At 38.3% G+C, this 19,780-nt stretch overlaps 2 protein-coding genes across 2 annotated transcripts; both read left to right on the top strand.

Annotated features, from left to right (window-relative positions):
- The first annotated feature begins 60 nt into the window (after positions 1-60).
- LOC116417960 lies at positions 61-3,590 on the top strand. Its single transcript, XM_031933157.2, has 8 exons — positions 61-588; positions 664-848; positions 1,351-1,552; positions 1,636-1,668; positions 1,759-1,917; positions 1,995-2,155; positions 2,248-2,461; positions 2,579-3,590. The coding sequence occupies exons 1-8, from the start codon at positions 348-350 to the stop codon at positions 2,701-2,703; spliced, it is 1,320 nt and encodes a 439-aa protein (XP_031789017.1). The 5' UTR covers positions 61-347; the 3' UTR covers positions 2,704-3,590.
- Positions 3,591-12,619: 9,029 nt separating this feature from the next.
- Positions 12,620-13,678, top strand: LOC116417956. The gene is made up of 2 exons (XM_031933151.2): positions 12,620-12,969; positions 13,059-13,678. The coding sequence occupies exons 1-2, from the start codon at positions 12,915-12,917 to the stop codon at positions 13,592-13,594; spliced, it is 591 nt and encodes a 196-aa protein (XP_031789011.1). The 5' UTR covers positions 12,620-12,914; the 3' UTR covers positions 13,595-13,678.
- Positions 13,679-19,780: the final 6,102 nt, after the last annotated feature.

Genomic DNA, 19,780 nt, shown 5'->3' with positions numbered 1-19,780 from the left:
TTTCCGTATACACATATGACAACAAAAACGGAACGTACGGAACAACCGATATCGGTTTCTAATTATACAAAGTATATATCAAAATATATATATGGTTGGTAATGTTGTACGAACATGTTATGTTATATGTGAAAAGGGTTTGTTGGCAGATAATTATATTTTTCTATAATTATAAAAAGTGGAATATCTCAATTTAAGCTGTTGTGTACCAGCGTATACTTTAAATCTTTTCAGACTACGTATAACATTAGCAAAATATTTTTGGCTATTCGTGTGTGTATAAAATTATATATTCTCAAATAAAAACATCTCACACCTCATTATTGCTAAAAGTTAATGTTATAATTATGGAGGAATTGTACGCATGCGTCAGGTTTACTGATGAGTTGAAAAAAAATCAGTTTGTATCTATCAAGGAGATTAAAGTTGATAAAAGTGATACGCATCACATAAGACCTGCAACGGTTGATGACTTTGATCCTCAACGCCAGTATGATATATTGTGGTGCCTTTGTGATACCATTGATTGCACAGACATAAACAATAAAAGCTGTGAATACCACAAAGGATACATTGTATGTCTTGCAGGTTAGTTGAATACAATAAATTGTATCGTACTTTTACATAGGATAAAATATTTTCATATTCCTGTTTAATATACAGAGACTTTAGCCGATGCTGAAGAAAAAGGCAATTCAACTCGTTTTCGCCTTCCAAGAAAAATTTTTTCACCCTCTGACCCAAAGCTACCTTCAAATTCTCAAACGATTCTGCAGAAAAACTGCAGTCAATCTACTGTCTCTGGTTTGCATAATTTTAATGAGAAGCTTGTAGTAAAACTAGATAACGTAAGTATAACATTTATGCATTTATAAATATAACCCTGGTGAAAATATTGCCGTCAAGTTATACACATATCATTTTTATATATAATTTATGATGTCCATTTGTGATATATTAAGTTTTTATTTATTTATTTATCTAACTCCAGAGTTACATACATTTGCATCAGATACAGAGTTGATATTATTCACACAATACACACACATAACACACTATAACGGAGTCTAAAAAATAGTAGTTTTTAGAAAATGTATATTTTTGACTGTATGTTTATATGTATTTGTATTTGTGAGTCGACCAAATATTGTCTCATTTCAACCCTCTCCTGTAGATAAAAATGAGGTTATAAAATATGCCTCACCAAAGGCGTGTTTTAGTATATTTTTAGTCTTATAAATGTATAAGTGGTAGGTACATAATGTCAATGTATGACAAATTCGCTTCAATATTTTCACCAGGAAATAATAGTTTTTATACTTTAATTTAAATTATAAATATTTATTACAGTTGAATCACGCTAAAGCTATTGAGAAAGCAAAATTGAGAGCTTCTAAAGAGCAATTAGGCGCATATGCAAAGAATCAATTTACAGGTGGTCGGAAAAGTTTTCTGAGTTTCAGTCAAAATGATCATGATAATGGAAAAAGGCGTAGCAATGAAGATGAACATAATGTTAATGGTCCATTATTAAATAAGAAATCTCGAACAGGTGATTGCACGTAATATGAAAAACAAACATAATTATTAGTATGTTCATAACATGAATAAATTAACTCATTTTATTTTATGCAGCAAGAGAAAAGGATCCTCTTTCTCTAGATGAAGGTAATAATTCATATATCCATAAACACTAAAAAATTAAAATTTTGAAAATGATCATCAAAACTAATTCAACTATGAATTGATTGTAATTAGATAGTGAACCAGAGATTCCTGATGACTATGAAGACAGTTATTCTGAAAAAGAGACTCGTTCAAGACCAACCACTCCAATAGATAATTTATCCGATACTCATGAGGGGACTAATGATCAGACATTACATGATGGAATTGAACGTGACAACTTAAGACCAGGTGAAATAGGTGGTCATAGAGGTAATAATTATAAATAATAATTTCAAAAACTTATAACAATTTATTTTTGTGTTTAGTGCGAGGCATTCGTAAGCCACCAAAGCAAGCTAGACCAAGACAATTACAACCTGCTGAAATAAGTGCAGATGAACGAGCGATAAACTTATATATCACACCTGAAGCTGTTGATGTTGATCCTCGAGATAGACAAAAATATCAAACTTTTGAGAACAATATGGTAAATTGAAACTTCTAATATTTTCATTTATATTTTAAATTTTTGCTTTATTTTTAAAGTAATATTATATTTAAAAAATATTTTATTTTTAGATCTATTTAGGAGGAGGAAAAGCTGTGGACAAAGAATTTTGGGAATTTTTGAAACTACGAGGTGATTTGCTTTTCTTGAGAGAAACAGCAGAACTTATTTGTGGTAAACACGACTTAGTAAACAGATGTATCAAAGAAAAAAAAACCTCTGTTACTATACAAGGTCGTAGTCCTCGGAAAGCAATCCCACCAAGCAAATATTTTTTAATACGAGGTTAGTTTATAGTTTATCTACCAAGACATAATATTATTTATTGTTAATATTGTTATTATTATATTGATTATTTTTAACTATCGCTATTAGATTCTTAATTATGTTTTTATTTTTCAGAATTGTTTCAAGATTATATGAAAGAAAGAGAGTATGACAAGTCAACCAGAGATAGATTGCTATCTACTTTTAATCGACAGTTAGGTTATAAAATCCAAGATTTAAGAAAAGCTTTGTTCAATTAAGTTATGCTTCCAAAAATCCGTTCTGTATTTTGTAACCAAAAAAAGTTCTTGTCTCTTATGCCCAAAGGATCAAAAGTCATTAGACTAACTAACTAATTAAGAATTACTTAGTTCTTTTGTTGAAAGTCACAATATAATGTGATTTTGAAAAAGTGAAGTGGCGATTTGAGATTATCGCTATTGGTTGATCACACTTACTAAGATTTTTATAATTATTAGTGTTGAATATAAATTATCAAAAACATGTGTTCCTCTCCCTAAATCAAAGGGTAAAAGTCATTAGAATTATTAAGTTATTCTGTTTATTGTCACTATATAATATCGTCGCTCCCTACGAAAAAATTTGAGAAAATTAAAAAATTTGTCATTTATAAGGTTTTAATAAAAAATGTTAGAATCATTAAATTAAAATTTTTTTTTCGATAATTCTAAGGATATTAGAATTTTATTAGTTGCTACCGAATTACTATTTGTTTTTTTTTTCTTTAATGATGGAACTATTCATATGGAAAAGATCTGGGATCTATTACTTTTCGTGGCAAGAATTGAAATCCCTACTCTTCGTGGCAAATCTGAAATCTACTACTCTTCGTAGGGAGCGACGATATGATGCTGATAAAGTTCAAAGTATTATTTAAAATTTTTAATTTTGAATCATAAGAACTTTAAAGTTAAAACGCTACAAATTCGTTGCAAGCATACACTTTTTTTGCAAAGTATTAATTTTTCTATCGTCATTCTTCTTTACGACGTGGCATGACTTCCAAATAATTATTAATAAAAAATTTATTATAAACAGATTATTTAGATGATCATTAAGAAAAAAAATATTTTTGTTGGAAAATAATGGATAAAATGTTAAGTTCTTAATTAAATATTTAAGAAAAGTTTGTTTACCTAAGTTATTCCGTCCAAAGTAGGTTGTACTGAAATATAATTGTATGTAATACTATTGAATAAAAATATTTTGATATTTTCTATATGAAGTTAGTCTTTAATATCCATTTTATATCATTTTTGTAAAAATAAAATGTATCTAAAAAAACCTAGATGGGACTGATTCGTGATGTCAAATTTATGTAGAAACGACATAGTAATTATGTTAGAATCACGTTGGAACCATGTGGGAACCATGTAAGAATCATGTGGGAATCACATGGGACTTACGAAATGTCACTGTAACCTTCGAGCAAAAGTTAAGATGAAATTACATGCAGATTAAAGAATTCTTGTGGTTCTCACGTGGTTTCCTTGTAAATACCATGCAAATACCATATGGGATTCATGTGGGAACCATGGGTACCTATGTGAAAACCACGTGGAAACAAGATAAGAACCATATAGCCTCTCGTTGGATTCTACAGCAAAATCCCACATAGGACCCATGTGATTCCCATAAGGAATTACATGATTCCTTATTGTTCCTATATTGTTCCCATATGAGTTCGACATGGTTCCCACATGGTTCCCACATGGGTCCCATGCGGGGATTTTTACCAGGGAGAGATCAGCAAACGAGTAGGTACTTACAAATACTTCCGTGCTGGCTCGCTCGGACGTGTGCCTCGTGGCTATACTTGAATGCGCAAGCTGGTGGACGGGACCCTCGCTGGGCAGCGCAGATGATGCCTCGTGGCTCGACCTGGACGGCGTAATCGGACAATAGGGCCCTCGCTGGGAAGCGCAGGTGATGTCTCGTGGCCTTGGTCGTGTGGATGAGTACAGCGGGAAGGCGAGCAGCGATAGCTGCTTTGCTCGTGCAGAACTCGCGGAAAGATCTCACAATTAGACGAAATCGAACCCGGCGACACGACAAGACACGATCTGTTCGCAGCGAATGTACGGATCTAAAACGCGGACACGAATCACAATAACAGGATTTCTGATGTCTGTTTAAAGTTCGACCGTACAGTTCGATAACCGAAAGCAAAGTTATCTAGCGAAGCGCGGGCTTTCTCCCACTCTCTCTCACGTGACACACTCACACACGCGCGCGGCTCTCTCCGTGTTGCTAGCTGCTTAAGTGTGAACTCTCTCACTTACCTTGCTGCTGAAAATATAGTACATATTTACATAGATATGTACATGCAGAATTATAATTGTTCGCATATATATTCGGAGGGGAGAGACATAACGAGAGTACGTTAGTCAACTCGTTATATGCCCCACCTCCAGACGTTGGTAGCACGGGGTACCAACTCGATCAACTGGTCTCTCTCCATTAAGAAAAATAAAGGGACAAATTTAGGAAATTGCAAAATTAATGATTTATTAAATATCTAAGTGAGAGTAAACAAAATGTACATTAGATATGTCTAGGAGTAATAGGTCCCTTTGTCTCTCTTGCCTAACTAAGGAAACAATAATATGAACTAAGTTGTAGGCGTCGGTGCCATACAACGAAAATAAAAAAATATTCATTACGTTTAATAACGACGATCTAAATACAATAGGAACTAAATAATTCAATTAGAACCGTCTTCTGATTGTAGATGCTGCGAAGCTGGATCAGTCTTCTGATTATAAATGCTGCGAAGCTAGACAAGAGGCGAGACCTTCTTCCGTGTAGAAGCTCCTAATAGCGTTAGCGTGGATACTCTCCGCTATGGAACTTGTAGTGAAAATATAAAAGCAAGCAGAAACAAGCACAAGCATGAGGGAATTAATGAAAGGATTTCTAATTCTGTTTATCTCGGGGTCGTAGACGCCGAGGCGACGTCGTCGTCGGCGGAGGTAGCTTATTTTTAGAACCTCGTGGCCTGCCCCTGTGCTTCGGCACAACCGAAGTCGGTATTCCTGGCACAGAGCTCGCAGTCGCTTCTGCCGACGGCGCAGGTTGAAGGATACTTGCCTGCTCATCTTTCTTGGGCGAAGTCGGCGGCTCTGGTACCGAGTTATCGGGTTCTGGTGCATCTCCCGGAAACTGCTCTTCATCATAACAAGTTTTTAAGTCACATACGGCTACTTTGCCTATATCTACTCTGCGTGAAGATTGTATTGGAAATGTGAGGGCTAGTACCTATGTAATCTGTCCGCGCAGACGGGGGACTAACTTATCGCAGTCGAAAGGAAAAACACATGTCGCTGGAAGCTGTATACATCTGCGTGGGATAGTTTGTATACGTATCCCAGAATTATCTACGCGAAGTTTGTATAAGGAGCATTTCTCGCATACATTCCGTAAAGTAGAGGGAAACACCTGTACGCGAGTCGTTGTCCTTATCTGCGTGAGGATCGTATTGGAAATGTGAGGGATAGTACCTATGCAATCTGTCCGCGCAGACGGGGGACTAACTTATCACAGTTGAAAGGAAAAACACATGTCGCTGGAAGCTGTATACATCTGCGTGGGATAGTTTGTATACGTATCCCAGAATTATCTATGCGAAGTTTGTATAAGGAGCATTTCTCGCATACATTCCGTAAAGTAGAGGATAACACCTGTGCGCGGGTCTTCGTCCTTATCTGCGTGAGGATCGTATTCTAAATGTGGGGGATAGTACCTATGCAATCTGTCCGCGCAGACGGGGGACTAACTTATCGCAGTCGAAAGGAAAAACACATGTCGCTGGAAGCTGTATACATCTGCGTGGGATAGTTTGTATACGTATCCCAGAATTATCTACGCGAAGTTTGTATAAGGAGCATTTCTCGCATACATTCCGTAAAGTAGAGGGAAACACCTGTACGCGAGTCGTTGTCCTTATCTGCGTGAGGATCGTATTGGAAATGTGAGGGATAGTACCAATGCAATCTGTCCGCGCAGTCGAAAGGAAAAACACATGTCGCTGGAAGCTGTATATATCTGCGTGGGATAGTTTGTATACGTATCCCAGAATTATCTATGCGAAGTTTGTATAAGGAGCATTTCTCGCATACATTCCGTAAAGTAGAGGAAAACACCTGTACGCGGGTCGTCGTCTCTACCTGCGCGAAGGACTAGGAGCATGAACCCACCACTAAATTTTTTCGGGACACGGAGAAGGGAAGATTGGGACTTATACATACTACGGTTACTGGCTCACTTTGAGAGGGGGAAGAATTCTCGGTCGCTAGGGGAGAAAAGGGAGGGATTGACAATCCCTCCATTTAAAATACACAGCTCGGATTCTGGCTCACACTGAGAGAGGAGGGGGTGAGCCAGAATCCGCATGAGCCAGTATGCCTATAGCCTATCTACTCGTGAAATTTTAGAAATATTCAAAACTCGAATTTTCGACGATACTACGGCACGGAATTTTTCGCTTCCGAGCAGCCGTATAATACGTATGTTGCCGTCGCACTCGATACGATTACGGCAAGTGGCGTGCGCTACGTAGCATATGAAGATTTTTAATAATTGTTACGTTTATTAATTAATAATTAATTACGGTTGACTCAAAATTTTACTTTTTGCGTTGCGTTTTTTTTTTTAGGCACGTTCACGAGTATCCTCGACAAATTAATAGTCAAATTTAAATAATTTTTCTCTTTCTCCAACTCGTAAAAATCAAAGTTGCTTCTTTCTTTTTTTTCTCCTTTTTCTTAATATCGAAGAAACTTGAAAAATGGCATCAAGCTGGACTTTAGCCGACTTGACAATCTTCAAAGAAAATGTAAATACTAGATTGCGAGATTCGATTCAAAATTTGTCGAGTATAGAAGTGAGCAACGCGTTAAGCTATTTAGAATTACATACAAATGGTACATTATTCGAGCGTGCAAACAGACTATTGAGAAGACTACACGGCAACTACACGGCCGTAGATTGCGTTCAAGATGGCAACTCAGATGAGGACGCAGCTAGATGAGACGATTTGTGCGTAACTTTCATACAATCGACAGCCTTTCCCACAGATTTGAGAAACGATGTCCTTGCAGTAATGGACGCCGAAGAGGCATTAGATGATAGTCTGCATGAAAATGTCCAATTGCCGTCAAGCTCCCCACACGACTGCCAAAATGAGTGAGACATGTCACGTCACTTACAATGACTGCAGAATCAAGGCCACAGCGGCAAATAGATACGGACTTATATATATAATAGATTTCGAAGCGCCGCTAGTGCCGACGCAGCTCAGTACGACCGTAGCAAATAGCGCCGCGTCCTCGCGCTTCAATAATACAGTAGCTGCGAATAGGAATACAGCGGTGCCTACTACAGCACACTGTACTGCAGTAATGGGTACACAAGCTACGGCAGCATACACAATGCCGCAGATCGCAGCTAGTTCAACCCACAATTCAGAAGCTACGAATACAGCTCGCACTGTTTTACCGAGTGGGGAAATTCGTTACGTCCCGTTCGTGGTAGCCACGGAATTACAGAGAGCCTGGATATCTGAACGCGAACTGCAGAAAAATCAAGTAGAGATGAACAACTACATTGGTGAACAAGCAGAAACGATCAAATCCGTATCGTTAAAAAACACCGAACTAGAAGCAGAGATTAAAGATTTGTCTAAACAATTACAAAGCAAGACAAACCGCAACGTGAAAAATGTTCAATTTCAAGATACGTTTGAATTAAATTATTACGATATCTTGGGTCAACATAGTAAATTTAATTTAAACGAGACAAAGCCGCTAAGTGCACACGCCCCAATATTTCACTCCACGGCTAAGGCCCACGGTCAGAACGTCCAGTTAGGAGTTCCAACATCTTCCCTTAGATTTTCTAGCATGAGCGCTCCGCAGCATCGCAACGTTCTATTGCCCGCCGCGACAGCTCCCAGTCATCCCGCATGCTCGAGCTGGGAAGGGGGGATTTGGCCTCAGGCGGCTAATAATCATACGCTCTCGCAGTCAACCCCCCAAGCGGCATACCATGCTACGGAAGCTGTACTCGTAATACCTCAGACACTTCCCGTCCGAGAACCAAGTACCTCGGTAGAACTGTTCGTGAATGGAGACTAAAATTCTCTGGCGAAAAGGGAGCGAGTATTGAAGAATTTTTGGAGCAAGTCGAAGAGAATAGGCGCTTGGATAATATCCCTGACGAGGAGCTTTTAGACTCTATGGTCCCTATGTTCGAGAAGCCTGCTCTATTTTGGTACCGTACCATGAGGCACTCGTGGCGAACGTACCAAGATTTCAAGAGAGCAGCTCTCAATAATTACAGCAGAACCAATACAAATTTAGAGGACTCTATGATACCGGAGCTTCACGCACCGTCCTCGGACCCACAGGCTTATCGCTCGCGGCCTCACTAAATAGGCGCGTCCGACCCCATGTGGGCCCCGGAGCTAGAGCAGTCGACGGTCACTACGTCTCCATAATTGGTAGTGTCAAGTTGCCCTTCACTGTCGAAGGAATAACGCATCAGATTGACGTTCTTATTTTAAGCGAAGTTGATACAGAATGCACTCTAGGTGCAGACTTCGTTCGCGCTTTTTCCTCGATGCTAGACCCTGTAGCAAACAAGTTACACCTCAAAGGCACAGACGTCGAGGTGCCGGCCTCCCTCTCGTCTGCACGTGCTGAGGAGCTTATTTCGCTCGCCTCTCTCGGGATCGAAGCGATCACCGATGAGCAGCGCCTAGAAATCGACAATCTAATGAAAGAACTACTACCAGATCCCTCTTGCGAACAGCTAGGATGCACAGGATGGATACATCACGACATCGACGTTGGCAGTGCTCGCCCCATTAAGCAGAGGTACTACCCTGTTTCAAAAATTTTAGAGGACGAAATGCACGAGCAAGTGCACAAGATGCTCCGTGCGGCAATAATCAGAAGGTGTAAGAGCAATTGGTCTAGTCCGGTGGTTATGGTACGGAAGTCCGACGGTAGCTTCCGATTCTGTGTCGACTACCGAAAAGTTAATGCGGTGTCTAAAATCGCCGCGTACCCGCTTCCTTATATGGATATGATATTGCGGAAAATACAACACGCGAGATGCATTACCGCCTTAGATTGCTCTGGAGCATTTTTACAAATACCTCTTACCGAGCGATCTATTCCGATCACAGCTTTCACCGTACCTGGACTCGGCATATTCGAATTTGTTAGAATGCCCTACGGCCTGGCAGGCGGCCCGGCTACCTTGCAGATGCTGGCTGACAAATTGATCACACCAGAAATGGAGCCGTTTGCTTTCGCATATTTAGACGATATTATTATTGCGACTGATACGTTTCCAGATCACATCAAGTGGCTCACCCTAATCCTAAAACGGATAAACGAAGCTGGTCTGACAATAAACCGCAAAAAGTCTAAAATCTGTATGCCCGAGGTGCGCTACCTCGGCGTGCTCGTGAACCGCGAAGGCTGCCGTCCTGATCCCGAACGAGTCAAACCCATTGTAGAATACCCGGCCCCCAAGAACCTTAAGCAATTACGCAGATTTCTTGGTATGGCCTCTTGGTATCGCAAATTTCTAGAAGATTTTGCAACGCTATGCGAACCGCTCACCGCGCTCACTCGTAAGAATGTTAAATACGAGTGGAAAGACGAACACTGGGCTGCTTTTGAGCAAGTAAAAGCTTTAATCGCAACTGCCCCAGTCTTAGCAAGGCCTGACTTCAGCGCTCCGTTTATTGTAGAATGTGATGCCAATGACACAGGGCTTGGTAGCGTTCTCTTGCAGCGCGTAGATGGCGAGGATCGCGTGCTCTGTTTTGCGAGCCGCGTCCTGTCTGCTACGGAGCGGAGGCTGTCAGTGACAGAGAGGGAATGCCTCAGCGTAATCTGGTCTATAGAGAAATTTAGACCATACATCGAAGGCTACCACTTCACGATAGTGACAGGTCACCACAGCCTAGTGTGGCTGCAGAATTTAAAGCATCCGAATGGAAAATTAGGCCGTTGGTCTCTGCGCTTACAGTCGTATGATTTCGACATAGTGCATCGGAAAGGCAAGGACAATGTGGTTCCCGACGCGCTTTCGCGTATGTTCGAGACCGACGAAGACGAATCAGCTGCAATAGCATCCCTCCACGTGGATGAGTCTATAAAAGACCCTTGGTACTTAAAGAAGGCTAAGCAGGTCGCTGAAGACCCCACGGTGCATCCCTTTTGGAAAATCACTGGCGGGCGGCTTTATCATTATCGCCCTGACCCGACAGTAGACGACTTATTGGGACAAGACGAAGATGCTTGGAAGCTTGTAGTACCACGAGAACAGTGCGAGCAGGTGCTCGCTGAGTGCAACGATGAACCTATCTCTGGACACTTAGGGAGATTTAAGACTCATCAGAGAGTAGCACTCCGGTATTACTGGCCCAATTTGTACAAAGATACAGCTCATTTCGTACGGAATTGCCAAGTCTGCCAGCAAGTTAAAGTAGAGCAACTTGCTCCGGCTGGACTCATGGGCAAACATATAGTTTCGAGCCCCTGGGAGATAGTCGCAGGTGACACTATGGGCCCTTTTCCCCGATCGACCCTAGGGAACGAACATTTACTAATCTTCATTGATTTATTTACGAGATGGATTGAATGCATCCCGATTAGAAAAGCGAATGCAAAAACCATCAAGCGTGAACTGAATTTACGGATTTTCTTAAGATTCGGAATTCCCGATCAATTCTTATCGGACAATGGCACTCCCTTCAAGAACAAGCTAGTCGACAATTTCTTAGAATCACATGGGGTTTATCACAGTACGTGTGCTCCTTACTCGCCCAAATCAAACCCGACTGAACGAGTAAACCGTATTATAAAAACCATGATCGCTGCGTTCATTGAAACTAAGCATACTACTTGGGATGAGCACATACCGGAGTTCGCGTTCGCGTACAATACCGCGTACAATACCGCTATTCACGAAGCGACTCGCTCTAGTCCAGCCTTCCTCAATTATGGAAGAAATCCCGAGCCACCGCGCACGACGCGACGGGAAATAGAGCAAGCCGCGAGGCAAAGCCTAGAAATAATCAGATTTCCAAGTATATAATCAGATTTTAACTTTATAAGTTGAGCGATCTTGACCTATTTTTTATTCTTTAATTACGGGGGTGCAGTTACAATAATTGTTATTTTCGGAAGGTGCTATTAAAAATACGTGCCTCTATATTTTTTTTAATACTGATATCCCAAATTCGTAGGCTGGGGTAGGGTAGGTCGTGATTGATTTGTTCTGATCAATATCGAGATTGCGAGATACGCGTTATTAAGTGTGGTGCAATCGAGAGGGTACTTGACCAGGGAACAATTCCAGGGCCCGTTAGGGACTTTCCACACTGTGTTGTGTCTGTTCCGTGTGATGTGATGGCGTGTATGTCATAGATATAGTATACAAATGGCCATCTACATCCACTGATTCATCGGTGCTTCAAGAGTAATCTGAGTAAGGAGTAAATAAGTTAGGATCAGGTTAGGGTATCGAAATAAATAGCAAATAGTAAATTTATAAGCAAATCAAAATAAATAAATCTTTCCTTGACAGAAGTTTATTGTTATATAATAGATTACACTATTATAATATCTAGCAAGCTATTATAATAGTTTAATCTATTATATTCAAGAAAGAGTAGAGCACTTAAGAAAAATAAAGTGCTGCACAAGACAAACAGAAGTAAAATGCCTAGCTATAAAGAAGAAAGAATTGTAAAAAAAAATTGTGCCAATATGCTAAATTTGATGCTACTTTTGAGGATTGTCAAAAAAAAATATAAAAAGACCAGAAGATGGTTGCTAAAACCACATTTGAAAAACGAGATTCGTTCTCAATTTGGAGCATATCATACAGTTTTTACATATTTCAAACTGTGTAATCATGAAGAGTTCATTAAATTTATGCACATGAACACTGATGCATTTTCAACTCTATATGACTTGATGGAACAAAGGTTGAGAAAGCAAACAACAAATTTTCGAGAACCACTTCATCCAGAATTAAAATTAGCATTTGTTTTATGGTAAGATTAATAAAGTATTATTGATTGATTTTACGTATAGTTAATATTACATGACTCTTATATGTGTACATTTAAAGGTTTCTTGGACATGGACATGGAGGGAACGTAAAGCAGGCTGCATTAATGTTTCACATTGGAACTTCTACTGCGTACCAATTACTTAAAGATGTTTGCGTCAATTTGGTTCATGTTTTAAATCCACTGTATGTTCCAAAGCCAACTAGAGCAAAATGGATTGAAATAGCTAATTTATAACAATTGTGGAATTTTCCCAATTGTATTGGAGCTTTAGATGGCAAGCATATCAACATTGAACAACCTGCATCAGCTGGTAGTTTTTGGTCGTATAAGAAGAAACATACTTTTATACTAATGGCTATTGCTAATGCAAAAAAACGTTTTGTTTGGTACAGTATAGGAGACTTTGGTAAGATATTATATTTATATACATTATTAAATTGATCCAAAATAAGATAATCCATTTTATTATTATATTCTAATTAAATATAATTGTAGGTTCTCTAAATGATGCCAGTGTATTCTCTGATACAGATTTTGCTTCTCAATTAGCAAATGACGAGTTAGATATTCCTCCATCAAGGCCACTACCGAACACAGATATAGAAATGCCTTTCATGTTTATAGCCGATGAAATTTTTGCATTGAGCAAACATCTTATGAAGTCTTTTAGTAAATCTGGAGAATTGACAGTAGAAGAAAAGGTTTTTAATTACAGATTGAAAAGAGCCAGATTATGTATAGAATGTGCTTTTGGAATTATAGTAAAAAAGTATCAAATTTTGCAACAGAAATTAAAATTTGATTTAACAACTAGTCATTTTATAGTCGCTGCAATCATATGTTTGCATAATTTCCTGATTACAAGTGCAGAGAACAATATGGATGACGTAAATGAAGAAGTTGTAGAAGGTAATAATCAGAACGAAGAGGATCAGAATCTGCGATTGACACCTGTACAACAAAGACAGCTATTAACAGCCTATTTCTCTTCAGATGCTGGCTCAGTTGATTGGCAATTAGACTATATTTAAAGTGGTTTAAATGTTACTAGAAGCTGGTGGTGATTTGCTGAACAACGAACAAAAGAACAAAATTAAAAAAAACTTTCAAATACTATTTATTGTTTATACTTAGATAGGTACTGCATACTTGAATCAATAGCACTTTGAAGTTTATCCTCCAAACTTTCAGTTTCTGACTGCTTTCGTTTCGCAAATTCATCTTCTTCAGGTACAGTGATTTCCGTTCTTTTTTTAGTCATTACTGCATGTACTGTTGATGTTGCAGGTTTCTTAGAACTCTGGGTTATTCCTGTCAGTACATTATTCTTTGGATAGTTTGTTATTCATTACTTCATTATTTTGATTATTGTTTAATAACAAAGAATCATTTACATTTTTCGTAATTGAGTTTTGTGAAACGTTGGTCTGTTGTTTCGATTGCAGTTGACATCTTAAAACATCTTGAAAGTTCAAATTTTCAGCATCAGCTTCTGGATGAAATTCATCATTATCTTCTTCTTTGATACTTTGTTTTGGAGGTTTACTTTTACATGAAGCATTCTCTAAATGCTTAATATGCTTGTTTAGAAATTGTAGATCAGAGGCTAGATAAAATTTCTTTCCATTTTTAGTGGCTCTTACAAATGATTTTCTTATATTAATCCAACGATGATCCACATCACCTCCTGCAAATAAATTACGATTATTAAATTCCCATTTTTAGTATAGTAAACATTTGACGAGTAACCTAACTATAAATAACGCAAATTAGTCTGTGTTACGTCCGAATGAGCGCAACTCACCAATATACTTACGTGTGCCGAGTTCCTATCGGAACTGTCCTCTCATGTGCTTCTCAATATATAAAAATTTTGAATTTACGTAAGCAAAGATATCTAAATTAGTCGTGCTTATTGGTGTCTTCTTAATTAATTCGCCCGAATGTGTGTCTTCTAGTACAAATAATTTTGGATGTTCGGTTCCGAAGAATATGTAGCCACATTTGTGTAACTCGGTTGTTTTCCATAAGGCAAAAGTTATATCTTCAGATTCTAAGGAGTACATAACTTTCTGAGCCTCTTCGTCATAAACTTTATTTAAGTATCCTTCGTAAAGTACTGAATACTTATTAAGCCCGCAAAAGTCCTCCGGAATAGTTAGCCAAAATACGTGTACGCCGTCATAATCCACGCATTGTCGATCCGAAAAAGTGCAACGGACACCTGTTTTTAATATGATTTTATCCGAATTTAGATGTACCGGTGTAGAGTAGTCTTGGAGTGAAATCTCGATCCAGCCTGCGACGTATACGTCGTCCCATCGGCCGTACGGATCGGAATATGATCCTCCCGTGCATTGGCCTTCTGTGGTACTTCTGCCAGCGAATACTACATCTCTATAGTGGGTGTTATTTCCGCGAAGCCCTAACATTCTTGTTTCCCCTATTTGAAAATATCCAGTTTGTTGCATTACATCGCATTCATGTTGAGATAATTCCTTATAATAGCTAATCTCGCCCGTTTTTACTCTTGATGAGTGTGAATGCATACCGCAATGCGTAACTATGCGTGTTATTTTTACCGAACATTTATATACATGTGTTGAGGAATATTCGTTAAGTTGTAATAGTTGCGCGTACGTTCGCGTGACATTAACCGTTGGTTTTTGAATATCGCAATCTCCGATGTTTAATAAGGATATCGTCGTTAGATTCGAAAGGTGATCTCCGCAATCATATCTGTACAATCCGTTTACTGTATGAAAGGTGCCTATAAGGAGGAAAGGCAGCCATGGTATAGCCATCTGCAAAGAAATAAGAATGCAATTGTTCGAGATTTCGTTTTATACCCCTTTTTTTTTATTAAAAAATTTTTTTTTTCTTTTAAAGCACACATGGGATTACATTGTTTTTTTATAGTTTTATATAAGTATATGTACACGAGTTCCACACGCAAACGTAACACACCCTTTTATTTATTTATTTATTTTTTTATATTTTTCTTTTGTTTATGTACGCACACGTAGATGTATGATATAAATTATTAATCTCTAGATCATTTCAACTTTTTCGGCCTCTACATAACTACTAGTGGTACTGTCCTCCTCGAGTGTATATTCGTATACATATTTAAAATAGATAATAATTCCCGATGTTATAAATACCACTATAAGTACGACTGCGATGACTAAAGCGTATGATATTAAAGCGGTTTGATATACATTTTGCAAATATTTTTCTCTCGCGATTTCTCGAGTTTCTCTTTCGACGTCCCAGAAATATTTATTTCCTTCTTCTTGATTTAATTCTTCGAAGATCGTCTTAGTCCCTAGTTCCGTGAATATTTGCGTAAGTTCTTTGACGTTTAGTACTTTTCTTGGCGCGAATTTTTAACAATCCTACGCCGTCTAGAGTAGCATTTCCTTGGCCGTCTCGGCATTGATATTGCACAATAGTTGGCTTGCTAAGGGCGTATAAAACATTACCGGTCGATGTAAGTAATGTCATATAATCTTGATGCTCCCTCTGATAAACGATTCTGCAGGTGGTGTAGTCTGTCTTCTCTGGGTGTATTAATAGCGAGCTCTCGCAGCTATCTTGGTTTTGGAAAACAAACCATTGTGCTGGACAAATAATAAGTTTGTTTCCGTGCTTACACTCTTGGATTTCTTCATAACTAGCATGGTAATGCGAATCTCTCTCCGTTAATAAATAGGGGGTTCGCGGCTCAATATATGCGCTGCCTGCGTTCTCGCTTATTTTTTGTGGAGTCGGCATGGGCTTGACTCCATAGAGCTGTACTCTTTTTTTTGCCTAATTTCTTAGGATCCGGCTTAACTCCCTCTTTAGATAACAAATGCCCTAAATAAATAACTTCTTTCTTTAAAAATTCACATTTATCTGGTTGCAATTTCAAATTAGCTTCGCGTAATCGTTTCAAAAATTTCTCGAATTTGATATTGTGTTCCTCATATCGAGCGCTCTTGAGAGATTCGTTTTGTCGTGAACAGTCAATAACTATGAGTGGTTCATTCTTGATGAACATAGGCTTTGTCAGCAACGGCTGCGGATCTCTTCCATAGTATGATTTTTGAAAATTAGCATACATATCATAGAGAATTGCATACTGATTGTTATATATGTCGAGATTCATATTGTTGTATGGATAATATTGTGAATTTAAGAAAAGTTTCACATTACTTATCTCACAATGATCAAATCTACTGGCATTTGCAGTTCTTGTAGCTTTTCTCTTTGTTTGTAGTCCGAGAATTACAAAACGAGGTTTCTCCAATTGATTTGAAGTTTTCACTGTCCAGACGTGTTTATTCGTGCTTGGAAGAAGAGGATATTCAAATATCTCCCAAGAACGAAAACACATAGAGATGGGGTTATCCTTACCAATGAAATTCAATAGCTGGATTTTTTGTTTATCTGGTGCAATAACATATGGCATTAACCATTCTATCTTCGTTATTTTTACTTCACAATCTTCATAAGTAGTTACGCCAGATGATGTAGTTCCATTCTGGATTATTGCATTTAAGTCGCTTCTCGATCTTGTAAGAATGAGCTCATGCTTCATATTAACTATAATTTTTTTATAGTCTTCTGCAAAGCCCAAGATCATACTCAGTGGAATCGCTACGTCAAAGTTTCCCTTTTCATCGACAAACGTTTTGGTATCTTCTTCATCACCAAGCCAGCCTGCGTTTTCTAGCATGTTATTCTGATTCGAATTAAATGAAGTCCATCCTTTCATGAGACTGCTCAAACCGACATTTTTACTTTTATCAATCTCCACAGCATTAATTTCATAACGAATTTCATCAAACAGATGACAAATGCCATTGTTCACGAATTTAGTTTTAGTTGGTGCTGTTAAACCATCTTTTAGTTTCAATTTCCCACATACGTGGATAGAACTACGTGATGGTAAGAGGCATAGATCTTGATGTTGTATAGAAATACGAATTTCATCACTATTATCAAAGCTTAATGATGAGTATGGTTGATGGGCGTGTACCTCGTAATGAGCAATAGACTCATCGAAGACGACACCTGATTGAATGCTTAGAATTTCGTCCATTTTTCTGGAAGCAACAAAGAATTATACACGTGAATTTTTTCCACGAACTTTTAGTCCTAGGCTTTTCAGAAACTGAATGCTCTTCCGTGTTAACGGTTTGAGTTTCTTTGGTCGACTGATGACTGGTTGACATGACGGCTGACTTATATATGTTCCAGAATTGTAAACGATACCCATTATACAGATTTGATGTGAAGTCTAATAGTAATTTCCTCTCCTCGGAAATTCACCAAATTTCCATCCTGATCTACAATTCGAATTTGTAGATGATCTATGCACTTGACACTGAGTGGTAGATATATCACATGAGACGGAACTTCTAAGATTTTATATCCTGGAGGCACTCTGGGAAAGAACTCATGGATTGTATGAACTTTCTTATTATTGATGTAAGCACCTGCAGTAATGTTGCACTCTACTCTGAGTGCATTGATTCTCAAAATTTTCACAGGTAAATCAGAGCTGTGTTGAATGTTCTCTTTGAGAATGCGAGGAGCGAAGCCAAGGTTTGAGATCTATCTGATGACTGCAGAGAATTTCACTTCTGAGAGTATTGTTGTTAGCTTTCAAAGAAAATTCAATTCCTTTAGATTTCAAAGTTTCTTGTAAAAATTGATTTATAGCATCAATTTCATAGCTGCCCGTAGGGATAGTGATAATATTATTTTTGCTCAAATGAAGTTTATTATTTGAATGGTCAACATCGGGAATAGAGTTGAATGTTAAAAGTTCAACTAATCCCAAGACAAAATTTTTATGCTGTGGCAGTTCAATCGAAGGAAAATATTGCGCTTCTAAGACAGATGAGTTTCCTGAGAGACTCAGAGTGAAGCTATCTTCCATGACTGATCTGATGCTAATGAATCTATTCGTCTGCGAACATCTCTTTTATAGTCTCCCAGCTAAGAAGTAGAGACAAAGATGTCCACATATAAATGAGTCAAAATTTTGATATCTTTTGTAATTGTATTTTACTTCCTTCACGTTAAAATACATTATGAGATCCTTGGGAGGTTTGAGATCACCAAAACTATCGAAATAAAGTACTTCAGGACCACGTTTGCGATAGCAAACCCAGTGAGTGCCTCTATTTTGAAAATCATCCAAGTTTACCACTGCTGATTCATTACGCCATGGACCATCGGGTGGTAGATTATTTCTCATGAAAACACCACGGAAATCTGAAATTTCCATCATATGAGCATATTTTTTTAGATCGTAGTCAGTCAGTGCACGATTTAGCAAAGTTAAATCGAAGTTTTTTTTTTTCTACTGACTTGATGACCACGACCGATATGAGGTTTCATAAATAATCCCATTCCACTTTTATAGGGCTTAAGATGAAGACCTTTGCCTAAAGCAATAGCTTCTATGGTCTCGTTATGCCTCTTACTTTCTTCATAATTTTTCTGCGCAGCTTTAGCATCATTAACTGCTTTAGCTATTCCAGCAGCACCTCCTGCTAGAGCACCGGTAGCACTTAGTCCTGCGAACAATGGAATGAGAAAAGGAAGAACTCCACCAATTTTTGATGGAAGCGGCAGAACACGTGGAATGATAACTTTTTTCTTTCCACCTACACTTTTAACAGCTTGACGTGCGCCCTTCAAGGCTGATTGAATAACCTTGCGAGAACTTTTACTTGTTGACATTGACTTTTTAGCTGCAGTCACTAACTTATTAAATTTCAGTCCCATTCCAGTTTTTCCTTTTAATTTCATAGCATTGCTAACAGCAAAAGCAAAAGCTTTTTCACCAAGACTAGCATCCTTAGCTCTAACACGCTGCATAGCTTCCTCAGCAAGCATCTTGTCAGCAGCTTTACGATCTCCGTTTTTATCGGAGTAAGCTATGTCGTGTTTTTTACAAGCCTGATCAAGCGGATTAATGCCAGGATCTCCTCTTTTCATTCGCTTTTTCAATTTGGTTCCGGGACCGCAGTATTGATATCCAGGAAGATGCATTTCAACAGGTAAGTTATTGATAACTTTATCAAGCAATCCATAGCCTTTCGGCTGTTTCTGAGATTTGTGTATGATCATCTCTCTTCGAGTGTTGATTCACAACTGACATTCATGATATAAAACGAGCGTTTATATTTCGAGAGCTCAATACTATATTTGACTCT

Source organism: Nasonia vitripennis (genome assembly GCF_009193385.2).
Source record: "Nasonia vitripennis strain AsymCx chromosome PSR unlocalized genomic scaffold, Nvit_psr_1.1 chrPSR_random0001, whole genome shotgun sequence".
In the NCBI taxonomy this organism is placed as follows: domain Eukaryota; kingdom Metazoa; phylum Arthropoda; class Insecta; order Hymenoptera; family Pteromalidae; genus Nasonia; species Nasonia vitripennis.
Note: the sequence above shows the minus strand (reverse complement) of the source record. Positions and strands in the feature narration are given on the sequence as shown.

Coding starts and splice junctions, on each gene's coding strand:
- LOC116417960 (XM_031933157.2), top strand. CDS start 348: ATGGAGGAATTGTACGCATGCGTCAGGTTTACTGATGAGTTGAAAAAA. Junction 849..1,350: donor TTGTAGTAAAACTAGATAAC/GTAAGTATAACA, acceptor TATTTATTACAG/TTGAATCACGCTAAAGCTAT. Junction 2,156..2,247: donor AAACTTTTGAGAACAATATG/GTAAATTGAAAC, acceptor TTTTATTTTTAG/ATCTATTTAGGAGGAGGAAA.
- LOC116417956 (XM_031933151.2), top strand. CDS start 12,915: ATGGCTATTGCTAATGCAAAAAAACGTTTTGTTTGGTACAGTATAGGA. Junction 12,970..13,058: donor GTACAGTATAGGAGACTTTG/GTAAGATATTAT, acceptor ATATAATTGTAG/GTTCTCTAAATGATGCCAGT.